This window comes from Mytilus edulis, chromosome 9, assembly GCF_963676685.1.
Source record: "Mytilus edulis chromosome 9, xbMytEdul2.2, whole genome shotgun sequence".
Taxonomy (NCBI): domain Eukaryota; kingdom Metazoa; phylum Mollusca; class Bivalvia; order Mytilida; family Mytilidae; genus Mytilus; species Mytilus edulis.
The window spans coordinates 46,585,108-46,604,373 of NC_092352.1; the positions used below are offsets into that span (position 1 = coordinate 46,585,108).

The window sequence follows — 19,266 nt, forward strand, 5'->3', positions numbered from 1 at the left end:
ATAAATCAGAAATATAAGATCTACAATATGCGGCAATGCCAAAGGCCATTTGGAAGCTTTTTCAGGGATTTTTGTACTAATCTTAATTACAATTTTGCCAATTATATCAAACTTTATGAAGGAAGAAATCATAATAAGTAAAATGATCATAAATACAAAATTAACAAAAAAACATGTCACAAGCTATAGGACCATTTGCATATTGTCGTTATTACCAGGCCTAAAAAGGAATTAATTTTCCATCCTTCGATTTAATTGATAGCCTACGAGAGGTAACTCTTGTGGATTAACGGAAAATACCGAAAACGTGCGATTGTAGCAGGTGCCCGCTGTTCGGCAGTTCTCGTCAAGACTTTGACGTCACAGGGATTTTCCCAAGAAGACTACGAGTAGATGAGTCATCGCAGAGAAATGAACATCGCTACCCAATCACATTTCCTCTAAGCCCACGATATCTGCTACCTGTTTTACTGTGTTTTTAAGATCACCAGGAATTGGTTTCATGAAAAACACAACTACCATACTGGCAAATACAACCATCAAAATATTAGCCGTTTTTCAAAATGGCGGACCCAGAAAATCCGAATCCAAAAAAGCCGAATGACAACCAAGGTAGCGTACTTGTGGAAATCCATGTTGGTTTTATTTTAGGATGTATGAGTCATACATAAGTGTATGTTTTTACTGTTTAATCATTCACAGAGTAAATGACATTTCAATAAAGAGTAATTATCGACAAACTCTCTTAATGTCAACACAATAACGCAATACATTTCTGATTTAAATAATGTAGTTTGTTGTGGAGTGACACCTCTGACACCTTGATCAATAACATGCTCATGTTTGTTTACCTGTTAAGTAAAGCCATGATAAATTATAAAAAAATAGATATTTAATTTCTTCCTCATGTAAAGAAGATTTTTAGAAAATGAAATGTTATGAGAATTTGACCTATAACTACTATGTAGAAAATCTTAAAATTGTGAATTTTCTAGATTTTGTATAAAGAAAGTGTCAGAGGGTTTCCAATTAAGCAAAATCTCTCTCAGTACATGTGACAATATGTTAAAATTGCTTTCAAAAGTCAAGTATATTGATTTTACCATTTAATCAGTTAAAAAACAGCATTGGAATAAACTTTCGAAGGCGAAAGTAAACACTTCTGTTAAAGGCATTCAAATGATGTGGCATGAAATTTTGACTCAAAATTCAGCCACCACCCTTCTCTTACACGTCGTGAACATATATATCCTCTTCAAGTTCAGTTAAAAGATTGACCTGAATTTGTATCCATTACGAGGGCATTTTGACATGCAAACTTTAAACCAAATCATATAACGTAGGTCTTACGATTTCTGATGAAAACACAATTGTGAAAGTAAAGAAGGAGTATGATTTGCCTAATAGACAATTATCCACTAATGGCTGAAGGAAAGTCATGTCCCTCGTTTGATAATGAGCAAATCTAATACTTTATTATCAGCTATAAAATACATCTGATTGACAAAATATGAAACAATTCAAATGAGAAAATCAACTGCCTGTTTTATAGGTCATCAATTATGACAGACAGCAACCAACACAAACCCCTGGCTCACAGGCTCCTTGCATGGAACTGGCACATAAAATGTTAAAGAAAATCGTTTGGTCAATAATGTTTGTGACTGCTTCCCTGGCTATTGTGACACAAGTGGCAAATCTTCATATTTAATAGCAATAAAAACTTGTCTGAAGTTTACGTTTTTATTTTATTCTTTAACACCATGGACACATTTTTATGCCTCACCTACGATAGTAGAGGGGCATTATGTTTTCTGGTCTGTGCGTCCGTTCGTTTGTCCGTTCGTCCGTCTGTCCCGCTTCAGGTTAAAGTTTTTGGTCGAGGTAGTTTTTGATGAAGTTGAAGTCCAATCGACTTCAAACTTGGTACACCTGTTCCCTATGATATGATCTTTCTAATTTTAATGCAAATTAGAGATTTTACCCCAATTTCACGGTCCACTGAACATAAAAAATGATAGTGCGAGTGGGGCATTCGTGTACTGAGGACACATTCTTGTTGCTAATGTTTTGGTCATGTTGATAATTTTTTGTCTCCAAAAATCAAATTCACTAATTTTAGACGTTAAAAAGGCGCATTTCAGGCAATCCCACTGTTCAACCAAATTCGTAAATTGTTAAACCAAAGAGGCAAAAGTTTGTAAATAACAAGACTATACAAATTCCTTTCACTGAACGATGTACATGTCCATTCCAACTGTTTTTATACATAAATCAGCATTTTATGTCCAAAAGGTATATATATTAGCCTGGCTTCAATTCTTCCAAACTCTTTTAAAATAAAATATTCCGATATTTCAAATTCTAGTTAAATCCGTAAATTTCATTTGATTTTGACACGGTTTTCAACAAACGGAGGTGTCATGTTTACACTTTCATCCAGGCATTCAACAAAGAAAGATAACTTGTGTTTGAAATGTTTTCAATGGCAAATATAAAGGAGATATTCCGATCCATAAACTCGTGGTCAGCTGTCAGAAGTGTTAATTCCAGTAAACAGGGATTTGTCGTCAAAAGTGTTTAAAAGAAAGATTTTGTATTCATTTGCTTTTCATAACTGCTATTTTTGAAACATTTCGGTTTCCTATCCTTTTTATTTGATAATGAAGGGGTCAAATGTTACAAATAATGGTGTTTAATTGTCTGTGTTTTGTGTTATCTGCTGACAAACTGTTATACGTTTGTATTGTTAATTCAAATAAAAAACATTTATCTATGGTCACAAAGTGTAGTAGTAACTGAATCAAGCATTATCATAATATATTATCATGATAATGGAACTAGAAGGACCTAGAAGCAGATGCTGTTAACTAATTTCAAATTTCATTTGTTTTGATGTTCAAAATCGGTCCTGAAATCCCAATATTGTGATCTGATTAAATTTGCTTTCTCAGTTTTTTACGATTTTTAAGACACAACAATTGAACTGATTCAACAAAACAGGATCTGAAAACCTTGTTCAAGGTTTCATCAGAAGTTTTAAAGAAATATAGGTTTTCAGAATGTAAATTTGTCCTTCTATGTGTATTTCAGTTAGAAAATATTGTGCTGTCCAGTGTTCTCCCCAGATATTTTATTTAGCATCCTGGTTAACAGGGGAAATTGAAATACCATCTTGTTTCTAGAAATTATAGCATCACATCCATAACACTATCTATAAGAAAACCATTTCAGATAGCATCACATTACCATGATGCTAAAAGGCCTTGGGGAGAACACTGCTGTCTACAAATTTTGGTTATTCCAGAAATCCCTTTTTGTATTGACTTAAGTTTATGATTGTTGTTACAAGTAGTGCTATGATATTAAAGATTAAAATGCTTTATTTTTCTACTTCAGAGAAATTGCGAGAGAGGCTTGAAATAAAATTTCCAAACCCTCACAGTAATTTACCTTCTACATTAGCTAGTCTAGGATACCCAACACGTTTGTAAGTACTTAATACTGTTAAATGTTTACAGGAAAGGAGTGTACTTGGTTCATTATTGTCAGATGAAAACCTGTACATATAAAGGTCACTCCTGGGACCAGAAAAAAACTGACTTTAAATTAGAAAGCTGCCCTTTGCATTAAAGTTTAAACTGCACTGGGACAAGAGGTGACATGTCTTCAGGGGTGAATCCAGGATTTAAGGTTAAGGCAGTTCAAACTTGTATCTTTTTTTAGGTAAAATTATTGAAATATTCATTATTAAGCTGAGGACAACTTGTGCTTTGCAAATTTTAGCTGGGAGCATGCCTGAATTCACCCCTTGTCTATGCAGGTTTTCACAGGTGACCTTGTAAATCAACTTTGACTGTATGTTCAGAAAAAAATATTTTGATAGATTAAACTGTATGTGACTTTGACAGAAATGTATCCAAAGTTGTTCAAGTCAAGTTGTCTTATCATAAGACATATTGCCTTTGACATAGTATGGCAAAGTTCTTGTAGTAAGAAATAGAAAAAGTACAAGATTTAGAATTTATGGAAGGACTTTTTTTTCCCATTAACAATCAGTTCGAACCCTTGAATTTATTGTCCTAATAGGTTTAGTTTTGCAGAAGCATGTTTGAATTGAATTAAGAGCAATTCAGAAATGTGTAAAATATTTTTTTTTTATTTTGTTTACCTACATGAACGTCATGAAGGTACATTTACAATGCATTGTATCTTAATTTTATCACCCTCTTGAAATAAAAGCTAATTTGCTTTTACAGAGAAAGATTATATGGCAGAGTCCCGCCAGGCAGACCAAATTGTCCTAATATACAGTCTGCTGGAAAACTACAGATTGCACCGAAAGAGGTATTTATTTGTAAATTGTTCATTAATCTACAGTCTTGTAATGGTGCAAAAATGATAATTTGACAGAAAAAATTTAAACTGCTAACACCATTCACACTTAATTCAGCATATGTATTAGTGCTGTCGACCCTGTCATAGTTATAAAAATAGGAAGATGTGGTATAATTGCAAATTAAACAATCTCCACAAGAGACTAAATGACACAGAGAGTCAATTTGTAAACTTTAGTTTCAAATTTTTTATGACATAACAATTAATTTAAATGAGTATTCAGTAAGGCCACACCAATTTAATTTCTTGTTCTACAGATTTTTGGACTCCAAAAATTGGGGCAAGTGAGCAATTTGAATTTTTTTATAAAAAAATATTTAATTTGCAAATTTTTGAGGCGAAGCTTGAAAAGTAAAGGCGAGCGATTATATTTTTTTTTGTAAACATAATATAGCAGGTTTTGACAATATTAATTTGATTTATCACTTGTATTCTCACAGTTCTTTAATTTATGAAGTGTTTTTTCCCTGTTCAACAAGAAATAATTGATAATTAGATGTGGTATATGTATGTGTGCCAATGAGACAACTCTCCATCCAAATCATAATCAGGTTGGGAATGGTCCATCAATGTTATGAAATATCCCTTTTATGAGGGGGTCAATATAATTTATAATATACTTTTTGTCGAGCCTTCGACTTTAGTCGAAAAAGCGAGACTAAGCGATCCTACATTCCGTCGTCGTCGGCGTCGTCGGCGGCGTCAACAAATATTCACTCTGTGGTTAAAGTTTTTGAAATTTTAATAACTTTCTTAAACTATACTGGATTTCTACCAAACTTTGACAGAAGCTTGTTTATGATCATAAGATAGTATCCAGAAGTAAATTTTGTAAAAATAAAATTCCATTTTTTCCGTATTTTACTATAAATGGACTTAGTTTTTTCTGCGGGGAAACAAAACATTCACTCTGTGGTTAAAGTTTTTAGAATTTTAATAACTTTCTCAAACTATCCTGGGTTTGTACCAAACTTGGACAGAAGCTTGTTTATGATCATAAGATAATATCCAGAAGTAAATTTTGTAAAAATAAAATTCCATTTTTTCCGTATTTTACTTATAAATGGACTTAGTTTTTTCTGCGGGGAAACATTACATTCACTCTGTGGTTAAAGTTTTTAGAATTTTAATAACTTTCTTTAACTATCCTGGGTTTGTACCAAACTTGGACAGAAGCTTATTTATGATCATAAGATAGTATCCAGAAGAAAATTTTGTAAAAATAAAATTCAATTTTTTCCGTATTTTACTTATAAATGGACTTAGTTTTTTCTGCAGGGAACCATTACATTCACTCTGTGGTTAAAGTTTTTAAAATTTAAATAACTTTCTTAAACTATCCTGGGTTTGTACCAAACTTGGAAATAACCTTATTTATGATCATAAGATTGTATCCAGAAGTAAAGTTTGTAAAAAGATTACTCTGTTTTTTTCTGTAATTTACTTTCAAATGGACTTAGATTTTCTTACAATCATAAAATAGTAACAAGAGGAATATTTTTATTGATTTTTTTCCTCATTGTTGTTGAGCCTGTGATTTACAGCAAAAATAGGCGAGACACTGGGTTCCGCGGAACCCTTACAAATTTTTTGTAAAAAACACTTTTTAGTACAAAAGGGCTCATATGTTCCCAAATAACTCTAGTATTAGCGTACTTTATTTTGACAACAAACATTTTTTGATGGGTAATGTAGGAAAGGGGGAAGAACACCATTATACAAGCATTTTCTCCTTTTATATATTTATATCGGAGCACTCCCACTTGGGATATACGTGTTTAATGGTTAATAAAATTTTTACACAGATATTTACACAGTGTGGTTGAATGCCTATAGGTTTAAAATAATTAAATACAAGTAAGACTGTGATTTTGAAACAAGTGTTAATATCTTTTTATAATATTTACCAAATAACGGTGCAGGAAATGGACATGATTATATTTCCGGATGTGGGAAGCAGGAATTTTTTTTCTTTTTTTTTCTGTTTTGAAAAAAATAGGTGCGGGTGGGTCCGTCGAACAAGGAATTAAATTGGTGTGGCATAGGTGCCATATATAACTTGTCTAATGTAAGAGAATTTTGTAATCATATTTGTTATGTCACTCGACAGCTTCAAGCAGCAGCAACACATATGTCTGCAACACCATGAAAACAGTTTGACAGCATTTAACCAAACTTGCAATAAAATCTGTGTAAGGCCAAATAAAAATATATGTGTGGTTCCAGTAACCCGACCGACGCTAGTTAAAACCCCCCGACCCTAGAACTTTTTTTTCATTTCTTAAAAATAAATTTTCAAACAATCAAATTTTGAGGATTGTGAATTAAAATAATTAAATTCATAGATTTCTGTCATCTGAATTTCCATCACAAGTATCTGATATGGCTAAAATGCAAGAATTCATAACAGAATGCAACAAAATTAACTAAAAACCTATCATGGCTGTTTATTTTAGAACCACACACATGTAAAAAATGTCGGACTTCCGGTTGGGGCGTGTATAATAAGGGAAACAATTTCTGTAAACACACGATTCTTTTCCAGATTTTGACATTAAAAAAAAAAAAAAAAAAAAAAAAATTGCCAACCTACCGACCCTATTTTTTAAAAGTAAGTAACTGGAACCACACATATATTTTTATTTGGCCTAATGCTTGGATTTCTAAAATTGATGTGGACAGCCATTTGTCATTATGAATTTAAACAGCATGCAATGAAAAGATTACTGAAACACGATCAGAATATCTGACATTTTATTGGTTTGCCTTTCCTCATATTTAGACTCCATAAACTTTGAAGGTTTTTTTCTTCAATATAATACTGTTAATAATGGCCAGTGGTTCTTTCAACAAGATATAGAATGATAAAAATTGATCATAAGCTCTCCTGAAAAGTTCATGATTTGCATGTATTTTTTTCTGTTCAGATTTTTTATACGGGAATTTCTCGCTACATTGAAGACCTGTTGGTGACCCTCTGCTGTTGTTTTTTATTTGGTCGGGCTGTTGTCTCTTTGACACATTCCCCATTTCCATTCTCAATTTTATTGTCTATTTTTTTAAGAATGGCCCATAGAAATAACTTTATTGCTGTCCTGTTGCTACCATAACACAAACATGCACAATTTTAGATGTCAGATAAAGTTCAACCATATGATATACAATAATTTATATTAATAGTTTTGATATAAACAAACATATTATATATTTTACTTTAAACCCTGTAAGACTTGCTTTATCTCACCTTGTAGTTTCTTACCAAGCTACAATTGAGATTTTTGGAAAGTGAATACTCTTGTATACATGTGTATATAAACAATTATTTATAATTGATTTGTTCAATTTGTTTTTTTAGTGTTATATGTTCACATCAGAAGATTTAAAAGAGATAGAAGAAATAGGTCGTGGCAATCATGGAGCAGTTTCTAGAATGGAACACATAGCAAGTAAAAAAATAATGGCAGTAAAAGTAAGTATTGTTTGTTTTAACATTTTTAAATGCATTTCAATCGCAACAACATGATGTTGAATTTCCTGTTTTCAAACATGCTCACCATTTGTAAGATTCTGCTTTGGTTAAGTACCATAGATAGTTTGAGACTTGCTTTGTTAAATTTTCTGAAATAGAAGTATGTTTGATATCAGTCAAGAAATGAAGTTTGTTGGAACAAAAGTGAAGCATAGAAATCAATATTCATATTGTTAATTGACAACATAAAGTAAAATCTTTTTTAGGTTTGTTTATAGCTATTTTTTCTTATTATATGAGTAATGCATTAGAAATGTGGTTTATACAGTTAATGAATATGCTTTGTTTTTGTAGAGAATACGATCAACCGTAGATGAAAAAGAACAAAAACAGTTATTAATGGATTTAGATGTTGTAATGAGAAGTAATGATTGTCCTTATATTGTACAGTTTTATGGTGCATTGTTTAAAGAAGTAAGTTTGTTATTATCAAAGAAAATTGAGAACACCTTTCATGTTAACCAAGATTTTAGTCCTTTTCTGATGTTAACAAAATTGAACAGTCTTCACCCATGGAATAAATATAATGCTTAATTGATAACAGCCTAGGTGAAATAATGTTACTTGAAAAATACAGAATAATGGTAATATTATGAATATTTACAATGTTTACTTTCTATTCTCACTCTTCCATGCTAATATGCAAGCATGATCAATGTTTGCAGAGTTTCTTTTAACCATCTGAATGAATATTCAAAAGCTGATATAGTGTTAACATTGTTAAAGCAATTTTGTTTTGTTTCCCCTACAACAAAAATTACTATTTAAATCAGTGATATTGTTTGCCTCAAATAACAGCCGAAATTCTGCCTTTTCCCCTAGAGAAAATTACCAATTACTACAAAACAATGGCTTAAAATTTCTCCCAAAAAGGTCTACATTTTCCCCAAACAGTAGTGACATTGGTAGTAATGTTTGTAAATATCGTATTCATGTTATTATTTTGATATTATAAAGCACTTTTGAGATCTGGTTTTCTGATCAGAATATTTCATCATGGTGTTTGTAACACATGTGGTTTTCAATGCATGAAGTGCCATCATTGCTTCTGTTTCTTTCCCCTCTCCGAAAAATACCTTCCAGGTTGAAAATGTCTGACAACCCAAATATACATGAAAAAACAGTGCAAAAAAGACAGCAACGGTCAGCAAAAAATCATAGATGTGTTAAGAATAATATTTCCCAATTTCAATAAAAAATATGCATTTTTCCCAATAAAAAACGGTAGAGGTAGTTTTGAAAAAAGACAACAATATCACTGTAAATGAGATTCATATAGATTGTGATAAAGTACCGATAACTTTAAAATGATAGTATAAAGCTAAATATATTAGAAGGGAGACGAGCTAGGAGTTTCACAATATTAATTGCTAGTCAATTTTTTTTAAAAGATAAAAGTTCAATACTTATAATTGTTGAATGTTACATGTTCTCAGCGTGCATACCCAAGGAAACATGAAATCTTACATTATAGATGTTTATTGTGTTTCAGGGAGATTGCTGGATATGTATGGAAGTAATGGACTCTTCTTTAGATAAATTTTACAAATTTATATATAATGTTTTGGAAAGTTCGATACCGGAAGAAATATTAGGAAAAATAACAGTAGCAGTAAGTACATATTATAAAGGAGTAGGTCCGGTAAGGATCAATTTTGCCTCAAATTTCAGGTTCATCTGACGAAAGATTTTGACCACTTTTTAAACACCTAAGTGTCTATTTTATTTGAATTAATTAGTTTATGTGAAAGATTTTAACAGATTTAGTCATTAAAAACGATCCGATTCAAGCTCAAATATGAAAAATCTACCTAATATGCCGGAAAATGTCACTTTTCAGATGGTTTTTGGTAAAAATGAAAGTGGCCGCATCCGTGTTCATCCTCAACCTTTATATATGTAATGTATTATCATAAAATACAACTTACATTTCAATATTAAGGATGAACACGAATGCGGCCACTTTTGTTTTACACGAAAACCGTCTAAAATTTAACTAAAATGTTAGAATTATGAGGATTTTAGTAATTTAGCATGACTTAATGGTGCTAGTACCGGATATATGTGTATTGTATTTTCAAAAACAACCCATATTTATGTAGCAGAAGCATTCTACTGTCCAATAAATAACTAAAGGTTTACATTTTAACAATTTTGTAAAACTGCTATATTTTGGGGCCAAAAAGGGGTCTTACTGAACCTACTCCTTTACAAAACCGGTAGCCTTGTCCTCACATGACCTAAATGGGTGCACCCCTTTGCCCTTTCTATGCAATTTGTGCCTTTATAATCCTGCGCTTTGCATATTCTTTTTGCATTTTGAAGGGATGGGAAAACTTTTCAAGTCAAAATGATAAATTCATTCATTTGATTATTTCAGTCTTTTATCTATAAACATGGTCACTATTGTCCCAGTCCAAATAATAATCCAAGCTTATATGCCATATATCCTAATAATTTGCCTCTGCCCATAAATCCTAGCTAGAACATTGCATGTTCATAGACAGCTTAAAGGCTTTTAGGGATAAATATTTCATGTAAGTGCAAGAAAGGTATAGATTTGAAAATAGCTAAAGAAAAATTTGATTACAGAATAGTTTAGATAGTATAATTGCTATTGTGATGTCTGTAATGAAAGTCATACCATTAAAAGACACACACTCATAAATCTTTTAATAACCTGCAGCTGGTTGTATGAACGTGTCATTAACCTAATGTGTCATTAAGTCTTCATTAAGCCCTTATGATTCATTAGGCTAATGATGACTTAATGACACATTAGGCTAATGTTATTTAGTCATAAATAGTGAACTTTTATTTACTAATTTATATTTTCCATTTCAGACTGTAAAAGCTTTAAATTATTTAAAAGAACATTTAAAAATTATACATAGGGGTGAGTACATATTTATTGATTTCTGGTTTCATAACAATGAAGTTAGTCAATTTCTTTATAGTTAAAAAGCACCGTATGATCGTGGATTATTGTTGAACGATAATGATGCCTTTATTTTCAAAATGCAGTCAAAGACACACTATATAGATATAAGAAGATATGGTATGAGTGTCAATGAGTTAACTTTCCATCCAAGTCATAATTTGTTAAAGAACACCACTATAAGTCAAAGTGGCTGAAAGTACTGCCTTCAACACAGAGCCTTGATTCTCACCAAACAGCAAGCTATAATGTTTTATGTCATTCATTCATCTAAACATCTATAATATAGATGTTCCCATTACTTTTGAGATGTTCATCAAATTTGAAGTAAAAAAGATCATTAAATTGAATTCAGTATATTTATGATCATAAATTTTCAGTTTCAGATGCCAAATGCTAAACCTATGTCAAGAATTGTCACAATAAAAATACATGTATCAATTTTATTTTGTAGATGTAAAACCTTCTAACATTCTGCTTGATCGTCAAGGCAACATAAAACTCTGTGATTTTGGTATCAGTGGACAGTTAGTAGATTCTATAGCAAGGAGTAGAGATGCTGGCTGTCGGCCCTATATGGCAGTAAGTATTTCATTCTCTAACATAGGTAATCAGTTTTTGTGTTGCCTTGATGGAGTAAAAAAGCAAGACTCAGGTATTCTGTTGGGCGCTCGCAGTGTCATCATCAACAAAATTATTGGAACCCCCCTTATCCTGAGGTGAACTGGCCTTGAAATGCATCATGAGAAATTTTATTTTTGTATATTTCTTTATTTTATTTACATATATTCTAAAGTTCATGTGGTTAGATTGTTTCAAAGCAAGCATGAAGTACAAGACTTACACTTACCTCATGAAAATTCTGTAGTAAAAAAAATAATCAAGAGGAATTACTGAAAATAATTTAGAAATAGACATAATTTATGAATGATTTGACTTTATTTCCTTTGTAGCCTGAAAGAATAGATCCAAGAGCCTCAAGTAAAGGATATGATATTAGATCAGATGTTTGGAGTTTAGGTATTACACTTGTAAGTATACCAGTGGTCTCGCTAGCCCAAAAAAGAAGGGCGCTGCGCCCTGGGTGCCCTCAGCCGCGCCCTGGGTGCCTTCAACCGCGCCCTTCTGCCCTGACGTCTTTTTCCAAAATTATCTTGTGCCGTTTTGGTAAAATTTTGTTTCATCGATTTCTGATCTCCAAGTTAATCACATATATGACACCTGTGTGATTGCCCCCAGGTTAATCATGTCATTACAATCAATTACAATGATAAAGACTTCAAAGGTGTTAATAACTAGGTATTTTAATTAGGACAATGTATCTTTTTGTCATACTTTTGATGAATGTGTCAGCGAGTGTGTTCAGCTTGGGTCGGCATTTTCGATCTCTAAGTCAGAATGGAAGAGCGTATATAAATGAAGACTTTCATGTCTTTAGAATTGAATTTAAGTCATCAAAATAAAACTATGCCTTTACATCTCAACTTGTTAGCGACAAGCACAGTTTTTAATTAACCCAAACGTGGTGGAAATTGATTTTGGAGTTACTTCCCCTGTTTTAGCTTATTACAAATTTGTGCTCTAAAAATATTATCTAGTATCAAAAAAAGGAATAAATAACCAATTGAATATATAATAACATAATAATGTTACCTTAAAGATATTAACTGTCTTTGAACATATTAAAAAATATATATTGCAATTTCTACTTGATAATTATACTTTTAGCAATCCATGTTCTAAACATTCTTAAATTAGTAATGCTTTCAATTTCAGATGATATGATGTATTAAAAAAAAGCTATAATTCCTATATAGGTCCAAAAAAAAAACCCACATATTCTTTGATAATGGGTAGAGTGAAGTTAAACTGTAAAAACATAAGATGTTGATGAAGATGTACTATATCATTCATATCTACACAAACAATGAAATAAAGACTATAGTTGAAAAGCATCTTTATTTAAAAAAAACAACCTATACAGTAAAAAAAAAAAAAAGAGATTCGTTAACTCGTGATACACACAGAAACGTAGACAAAAAAATGAGCAGTGCCTTTTCTTATCATAAAAAGTGCCCTGCCCTCCACTGGCACCCTGCCCCTTTTGATTTCTAGCTAGAGCACTGTATACTGTTATATAGTGTCTGGGGAAACAGGATACAATAGTCTGTTGTTTGACAGTGCAAGCTAAATATTCCAACAAATAATTATTTTCAAGTGCAAGAAATTTACAAAATTTTGATATTTATAGTATTAAATGAATATTCAGTAATTTCATACACTAAGAAATACATAACCGTAATCATTAAATTTATTCAAGACAAAGTTATCAAAATACAATGAAATGGGATCACTGTGCCCATGTTGTTTGTTTCACAGAAAATAATGCAAATATTAATGCCTGTGATAACTAAAGGCATTATTACAGACATTGTTTCTTTGTATAATAATGAACATGTGTTATTTCAATAAAATTCATTACAGAAAGAGATAACTCTGTCAGAATTCCCACACTCACAGTATGTCTGCTATTTTCTGTGATAACTTGTTTAAGTAATACCCTTGACTGGTGATGTTTACATGTTGATCTGTTTATATTATTAACATATACTAAATATACATTTTTATTTCAGATGGAATTATCTACTGGTAAATTTCCTTATCCCAAGTGGAACAGTGTCTTTGATCAATTAACACAAGTTGTTCAAGGTCCTCCACCCCAAATAAAATCAGAGGGTAGATTCTCAGATGAATTTGTACATTTTTTAAATGCATGGTAAGAATTGTCATTTACTTATAGTGATCGTGTTTCAGAATTTAATATTCTTTGCCTTTTATACAGTAGAACATTTCTGACCTCTTAGGACTCATTGTTTAATGTTATTGTGTTTTGTTATAAAACCTATTGCAACACCCTCTGGGTTATCTTTGTGGTCATACAAAGTAAAGAGACGTGGTATGATGGTCAACGACACAACTTTCTACCAACGACCAGGATGTGAACATCTATGGGATATGTTATAAGATTTGGACTAAGTTATTTCTTTGGTACTAATAATCTGAAAAAGGGGATGTTAAATATTTAGAATTACCAGTAGATGGACTTAATTATGACAACCACTAAGTAAAAGACACCTGACTTGGGACAGACACATAAATATTATGTTATGATAAGCTTTTTTTCTTGGATAAGATGTACTCTTATGTAAATTAAAAGGCATTAATTGTATTTAATTTGAAAGAAATAGTCTAAAATAACAATTACTTTAGAACCATATATGGAATATCCCTTGGATTAAAAGGTTTATATTAAATTTCATTAACAATTTTTTTATTTATTCTGCAGTTTAACTAAAGATGAAAAACAGAGACCGAAATATATCAAATTAGTTGTAAGTATTGTATGATAGAACTTATATTGGCAAGTCATTATATTTTTTTTTACCATAGACATAAAAAAATAAAGCCTAGAAATTTTGCAATCTTTTATAAGACAATTGTAGTTTACCTAAACAGAATCTTGGTTTCTAAATGAAACTCTTTTAAAAACAAAATTCAGCAATATAAATGAGCATGTGCCCCAAGGCCTGGCAGATTAGAAAGTTTTAAGATGGATAATCATTTGATTGATAACTTAAAATTATTTTTTTAACATCAAACAATTTAGACCCTGTTTCTCTTGATAAATGTGAAGTGAGGTGAGTATCTGTTGGCAGTGCTAACTTTTGTTTCCTTATTTGATTTATCGATGATTTTATATTTTCTTTTTTTCAAAGGAGCATCCATTTATTAAACGCCATGAGGAGTTAGAAGTAGATGTAGCAGGCTACGTTTGCAATATTCTGGACCAGATGCAGGCCATTTCCCCAGATGATCTCATGGCTTCCTCATCTTCATGACATCCTCGCACATTCTATCATTTATTCAGGGATTATAAATACTGCAGATTAAAAACTGCTGGAATTCATAAATGTTTTGCCAAGCTTCTCTTAAATAGTTTCTGAAAGATGAAATATGTAAATGAAATTTTTACATCTTGATACACAAATGTAGTTGCATTATTATTTTGTAGAACATTTTATCTATGCATAATTTTATTGAGTATTCAGCCATATTCAATTCATTTGTAATCCAAATTGCAAATTTGTAGCCATATTTATGGAATTTAACATCAGGTTATTAAACTTCAGGCCAGTTAACTGTTTCCATTTAAAACTTAGTTCTGTACATGGCTTCCTATTGATATGTATACTGTGGATTCATTTATTTTTGGTGGATTGAGGAAACATTGTTTAATGTGGATACATGATTTCATGGTATTGTTAAAGTTTTTTTTAATACAAGATTTAATGAAATTTGTATTTCCTTTAATATTTAGATAAGGGGTTCACCTACACACAAGAACTATACAAAAATGTGTACTCCACGAATGAGAATGAATCCACAGTTGTTCATTATACCTAAACTGTCATCCATTTAATTTATTTATAACCACTGATAATGAATAAGTTTGTCTTTTTATGTTGGAGAAGACAAAGATGAAGTTCATTTATTTTTAACAATATGAAATCTGAAGAAAAAGTATGTGTCATATAAGAATTGTGTTGAATTTTTTATATCATTCTTCAATCCTTTTTCACATCTTATTTCCTATGAAAAATTAGAGATAGAATTTTTTAACAGGGAAGATTTTAATATGTCTTTACTGCTCAAATCTGATGCATTGCAAAATCTGTCATTTCAAATGTGTTTCCTTTCAATAATTTAAGAAAAACCATTTAAACATTAAGTTTATGAAAATCAGATTTTTAATATAATAAATAATGAGATAAGGTTGAAGATGATGTATACAGTGAACTTTGACCTTTTAATGGTGTGTTCATTCATACTCAAGAGCTAGTCACTATCATTTGACTCGCTCTGTTGTGTGTCTTTCATATATGTTTATAATGCAGCAGGTGTGTGGATATGTGTGTTGTGTAATTGTTTATGTATATGTGTGTTTATAGAAAACTTGATATGCAGCAATATATCATTAAGAGCAGGGTTTGAGAGGATGAGGCTTAATTAACTGTATTCACAGAAGAATGGGGAGTGCTTGATGTATTTTTAAGTGCTATATATTGTTAATTTGATTCAACAGCTGGACATTTTACGTTTATTTAGTATTTCTCCTGTCTAGGGGGAGTAAAATATTTTGTCATTAAGAATTATTTAAAGTTAGTTTGTTTTAGTATAAAATGTTGTCTGAAATTACAATTATATCTGCATACTGTACAGCAAATCAATTTCACTTATCCCTTTTCTGTATTTAATCCTTTGTTGCTAAATTGATATATTTATTTTCACAATTCTCTTACTTTTCACATATATACAAGAGAAGATCTAAGTGTGACATAATTGAACAATTTATATTCACATTAAATTTTTGTGAGAGTTTCTCGGAAAGTTGCATAGACAGATCCATAGTCAGTTGGATTACAGTATTTTTAAGCATATTTCATATTTTCTGACTTTTTTTGGTCATAAATTTTAACAAAAAGAACATATATATTCTCATCGACTGTTCTGAACATTCTGAAAACAAAATTTTAAATGCAGTTTGATAAATCTGTATTTGAATTTTATAATATCCAGGTGTAAGAGCTACTTTTATTGTTTTTCATGGAAAGTAAGTTTTATATACTGTAAATTCAGAAATTATTGCATGCATTTATTATTGCAATTTTGTCATTTTAGACATAGATGTGATTTTAATTTTTACGATTTTGAGACAAATCCTGTTTAATTCATATAAAATATTTCAAAATGCTAGTTTAAATTATTGTGTTTACAACTCTGTCGCATTTTTCACAATAATAAAAACCTTCCATTAATTTCTGAATTTACAGTAGTTTACTTTTGAAAACCGTATTCATCATTGGTGTTTCATTACAATTGGTTAGCTTTTATATATTTTTTCCCCCAGCTATAAGGAGTCATTGTGTCAGTGTAGAAAATTATTACAGTGTGAAAACAGTTGACAAAACACACTTGAAGCATGCAAGTTGGCAACTTTGATAAAATGAAGTGTCCAGTATTTAAATTTACTTAATCATTTTATTTTATATCATGAAATATTAAAAATTTGTTGATAGTTTTAGTGTATTAAAATAAAAAAATGTAAATAACTGATCCACATAGTAATATCTTTACAAATTTATACACAGACTCGAATGCATTTTATGTCAAACAACTGTTTTAGTGTACTCAATATTTAACCAAAAATCGTTCAAATCTTTATAAATTTGCTCAACTCATTCATTATTAAACTGTTTGCCCATTTGTGGGGATCTTAAATAAATAAAAATAATTATATCACAAATTTTAATCTGATAAATAGAATGACATCTTTGGACAATGAATTTCCAGACTATGACATTAAACATATAACCATGTGACATTTAAAATGACATACACACTTGTGATTTTCTCCCATGGAAAGGTTTATTGTAATTTGTGCATGGAATCTTATATTTTTAAATAAGTAAATGCTGGATGATGGAACATTACATATTTGTATTTTTTATCATTAAAAGCTTTTGTTATGAGATTAGTACTGGGGTAGTTTGACAAAAGAAAAAACAACCTCCAAAATCTGTAAAATTTTCTTTGAATTGTTATGTACTTACAGTGAAAGAGTTACGTTATTTTTTTCTGTGAGAATTCAAAATTAAATAATAATCATGAAGTCATGTATGCTATGATTGAAAAGTTCAGTTTTATATATAAAGTTGCATGCTGGTATTTGATTTTAACAAGTATAGAATTGAAGGGTATTTTTCTGTTGCTGAAATTTTATTGCTGCTTTCAATTTGAATTATTTATGAATCTTCTTGCAGTAATCCTGGAATAAGGAAACATTATATCCCATTTTCAAATAATTTTACCATTAAATTAAATGCATAGAGTTCCATACTTTTATATATTGATTTGGAGAATATTGTAGAAATGGCTAAAAAAAAATAAGAGTAAAACAAAAATAAAACTAAACAAGAGGTCTATGCTACCTTCTTGTTAAAGTACAGTAAAACCTATGGCCCTGTTGGTCACTAACATCTGATCGTTCAAGATATTTAACCTTTAAATTGGGGTTCAAAATGCATAGGTTGGGATCTCTACAGAGTGTTGAGAGTGCTGCTTGATAGATGTGACCTCTATAGCAGGTTTTAGTGTAATATATTTTTAAACAGTTTGGTTTTACCTTTAGGTCTCTAGCTGACGAAAAGACTCCTTAAATTGCAGTTATATTTAATGATGATCGTAGTGAGTCATTTGTCCTTCTGTTAGGTCACATGACGAAATTGTGATTTCCAAATTTTGAAAGCAATATAATAGTATTACCAGTAATTTTAATGAAACTCTTGAAACATACTGTTTTGTGTACTAATCTGATTGAACAATACCAGTCAGACATTGAAAATGTAGTAAAATTTAGTAACATTTTGAAGATTGCATTCTTTAATATGAAGAAAAGTTTTTACGAATGTGATGACTTGTAAGATGGGAAATAGTGCTATTTTTATTGAAATAAACTTATTTGTCAGTTATGACATAAAAATAAAAGTATACATGAAATGATTTTTTTTGTCTTATTCATGCCTTACTGGCTTTCAAGCTATTAATACGTTTGTTAATTTACCTATCCTCTGGTATTTAAAGAAATAGTTACTCCTTTTGATATTTAGAAACAAGATTCTTATGACCAGGAAATGACAAGTATGAAATAATAGATTTTTTTGTGAAGCTTGTGACTTCTGTAGCAGAAAGAGACACCTGCATGAGGATAATGATATGGCATCCTTGGCGGAGTCGAGGACATCTAACTACTTAAAAGCTTAAAATTACAGTAGATATAAGATCTGGATTCTTCATACCTTGTACTTGTATGTAGATGCATTATGTTATGAAGTTTCCATCCATAAAATGTCCACTGTCCTTGACCTCATTTACATAGTTATTAGAAGTGACCATACTTATCTGCAAACCAGCCCTGGATTTTTGCAGGGATGCACACAGCCAAACACCAAATATAGTATGGTGTTGTCAGTAAGATAGATGTCAGGTCAGAAATGGGATGTTAAATATACAGAATCATGTTTTATGCACAGCAAGTGATGAAATTTTTATTATTGTGAGGTGCTGGTGTCTGTCTGGCAGATATCATCAACTTTGATTTCAATTTCATGGTTTATTGGTCAACATTAAGTTTTACTTTTCAGGTCCGTTTCTCATATACTATAATAAAAGTCAATAAGTTTGGTCTGGAATAATTTTAAGGTCTTGTCTGTCTAGAAATTTTCATCTGACCTTCGACCCCAATTACACAGCTCAATTTACTTTTCATTGCCTTGTCAATTTC

The 19,266-nt window shown here is 30.8% G+C and overlaps 1 protein-coding gene across 1 annotated transcript; it reads left to right on the forward strand.

Annotated features, from left to right (window-relative positions):
* Positions 1–338: 338 nt before the first annotated feature.
* Positions 339–18,482, forward strand: LOC139488491 (dual specificity mitogen-activated protein kinase kinase 4-like). Its single transcript, XM_071274171.1, has 12 exons — positions 339–612; positions 3,400–3,490; positions 4,260–4,347; positions 7,754–7,867; positions 8,222–8,341; positions 9,420–9,539; positions 10,772–10,823; positions 11,320–11,447; positions 11,819–11,896; positions 13,499–13,641; positions 14,212–14,257; positions 14,642–18,482. Exons 1-12 carry the CDS (start codon positions 564–566, stop codon positions 14,762–14,764), a joined length of 1,152 nt encoding a protein of 383 aa, XP_071130272.1. The 5' UTR covers positions 339–563; the 3' UTR covers positions 14,765–18,482.
* The last annotated feature ends 784 nt before the right edge of the window (positions 18,483–19,266 follow it).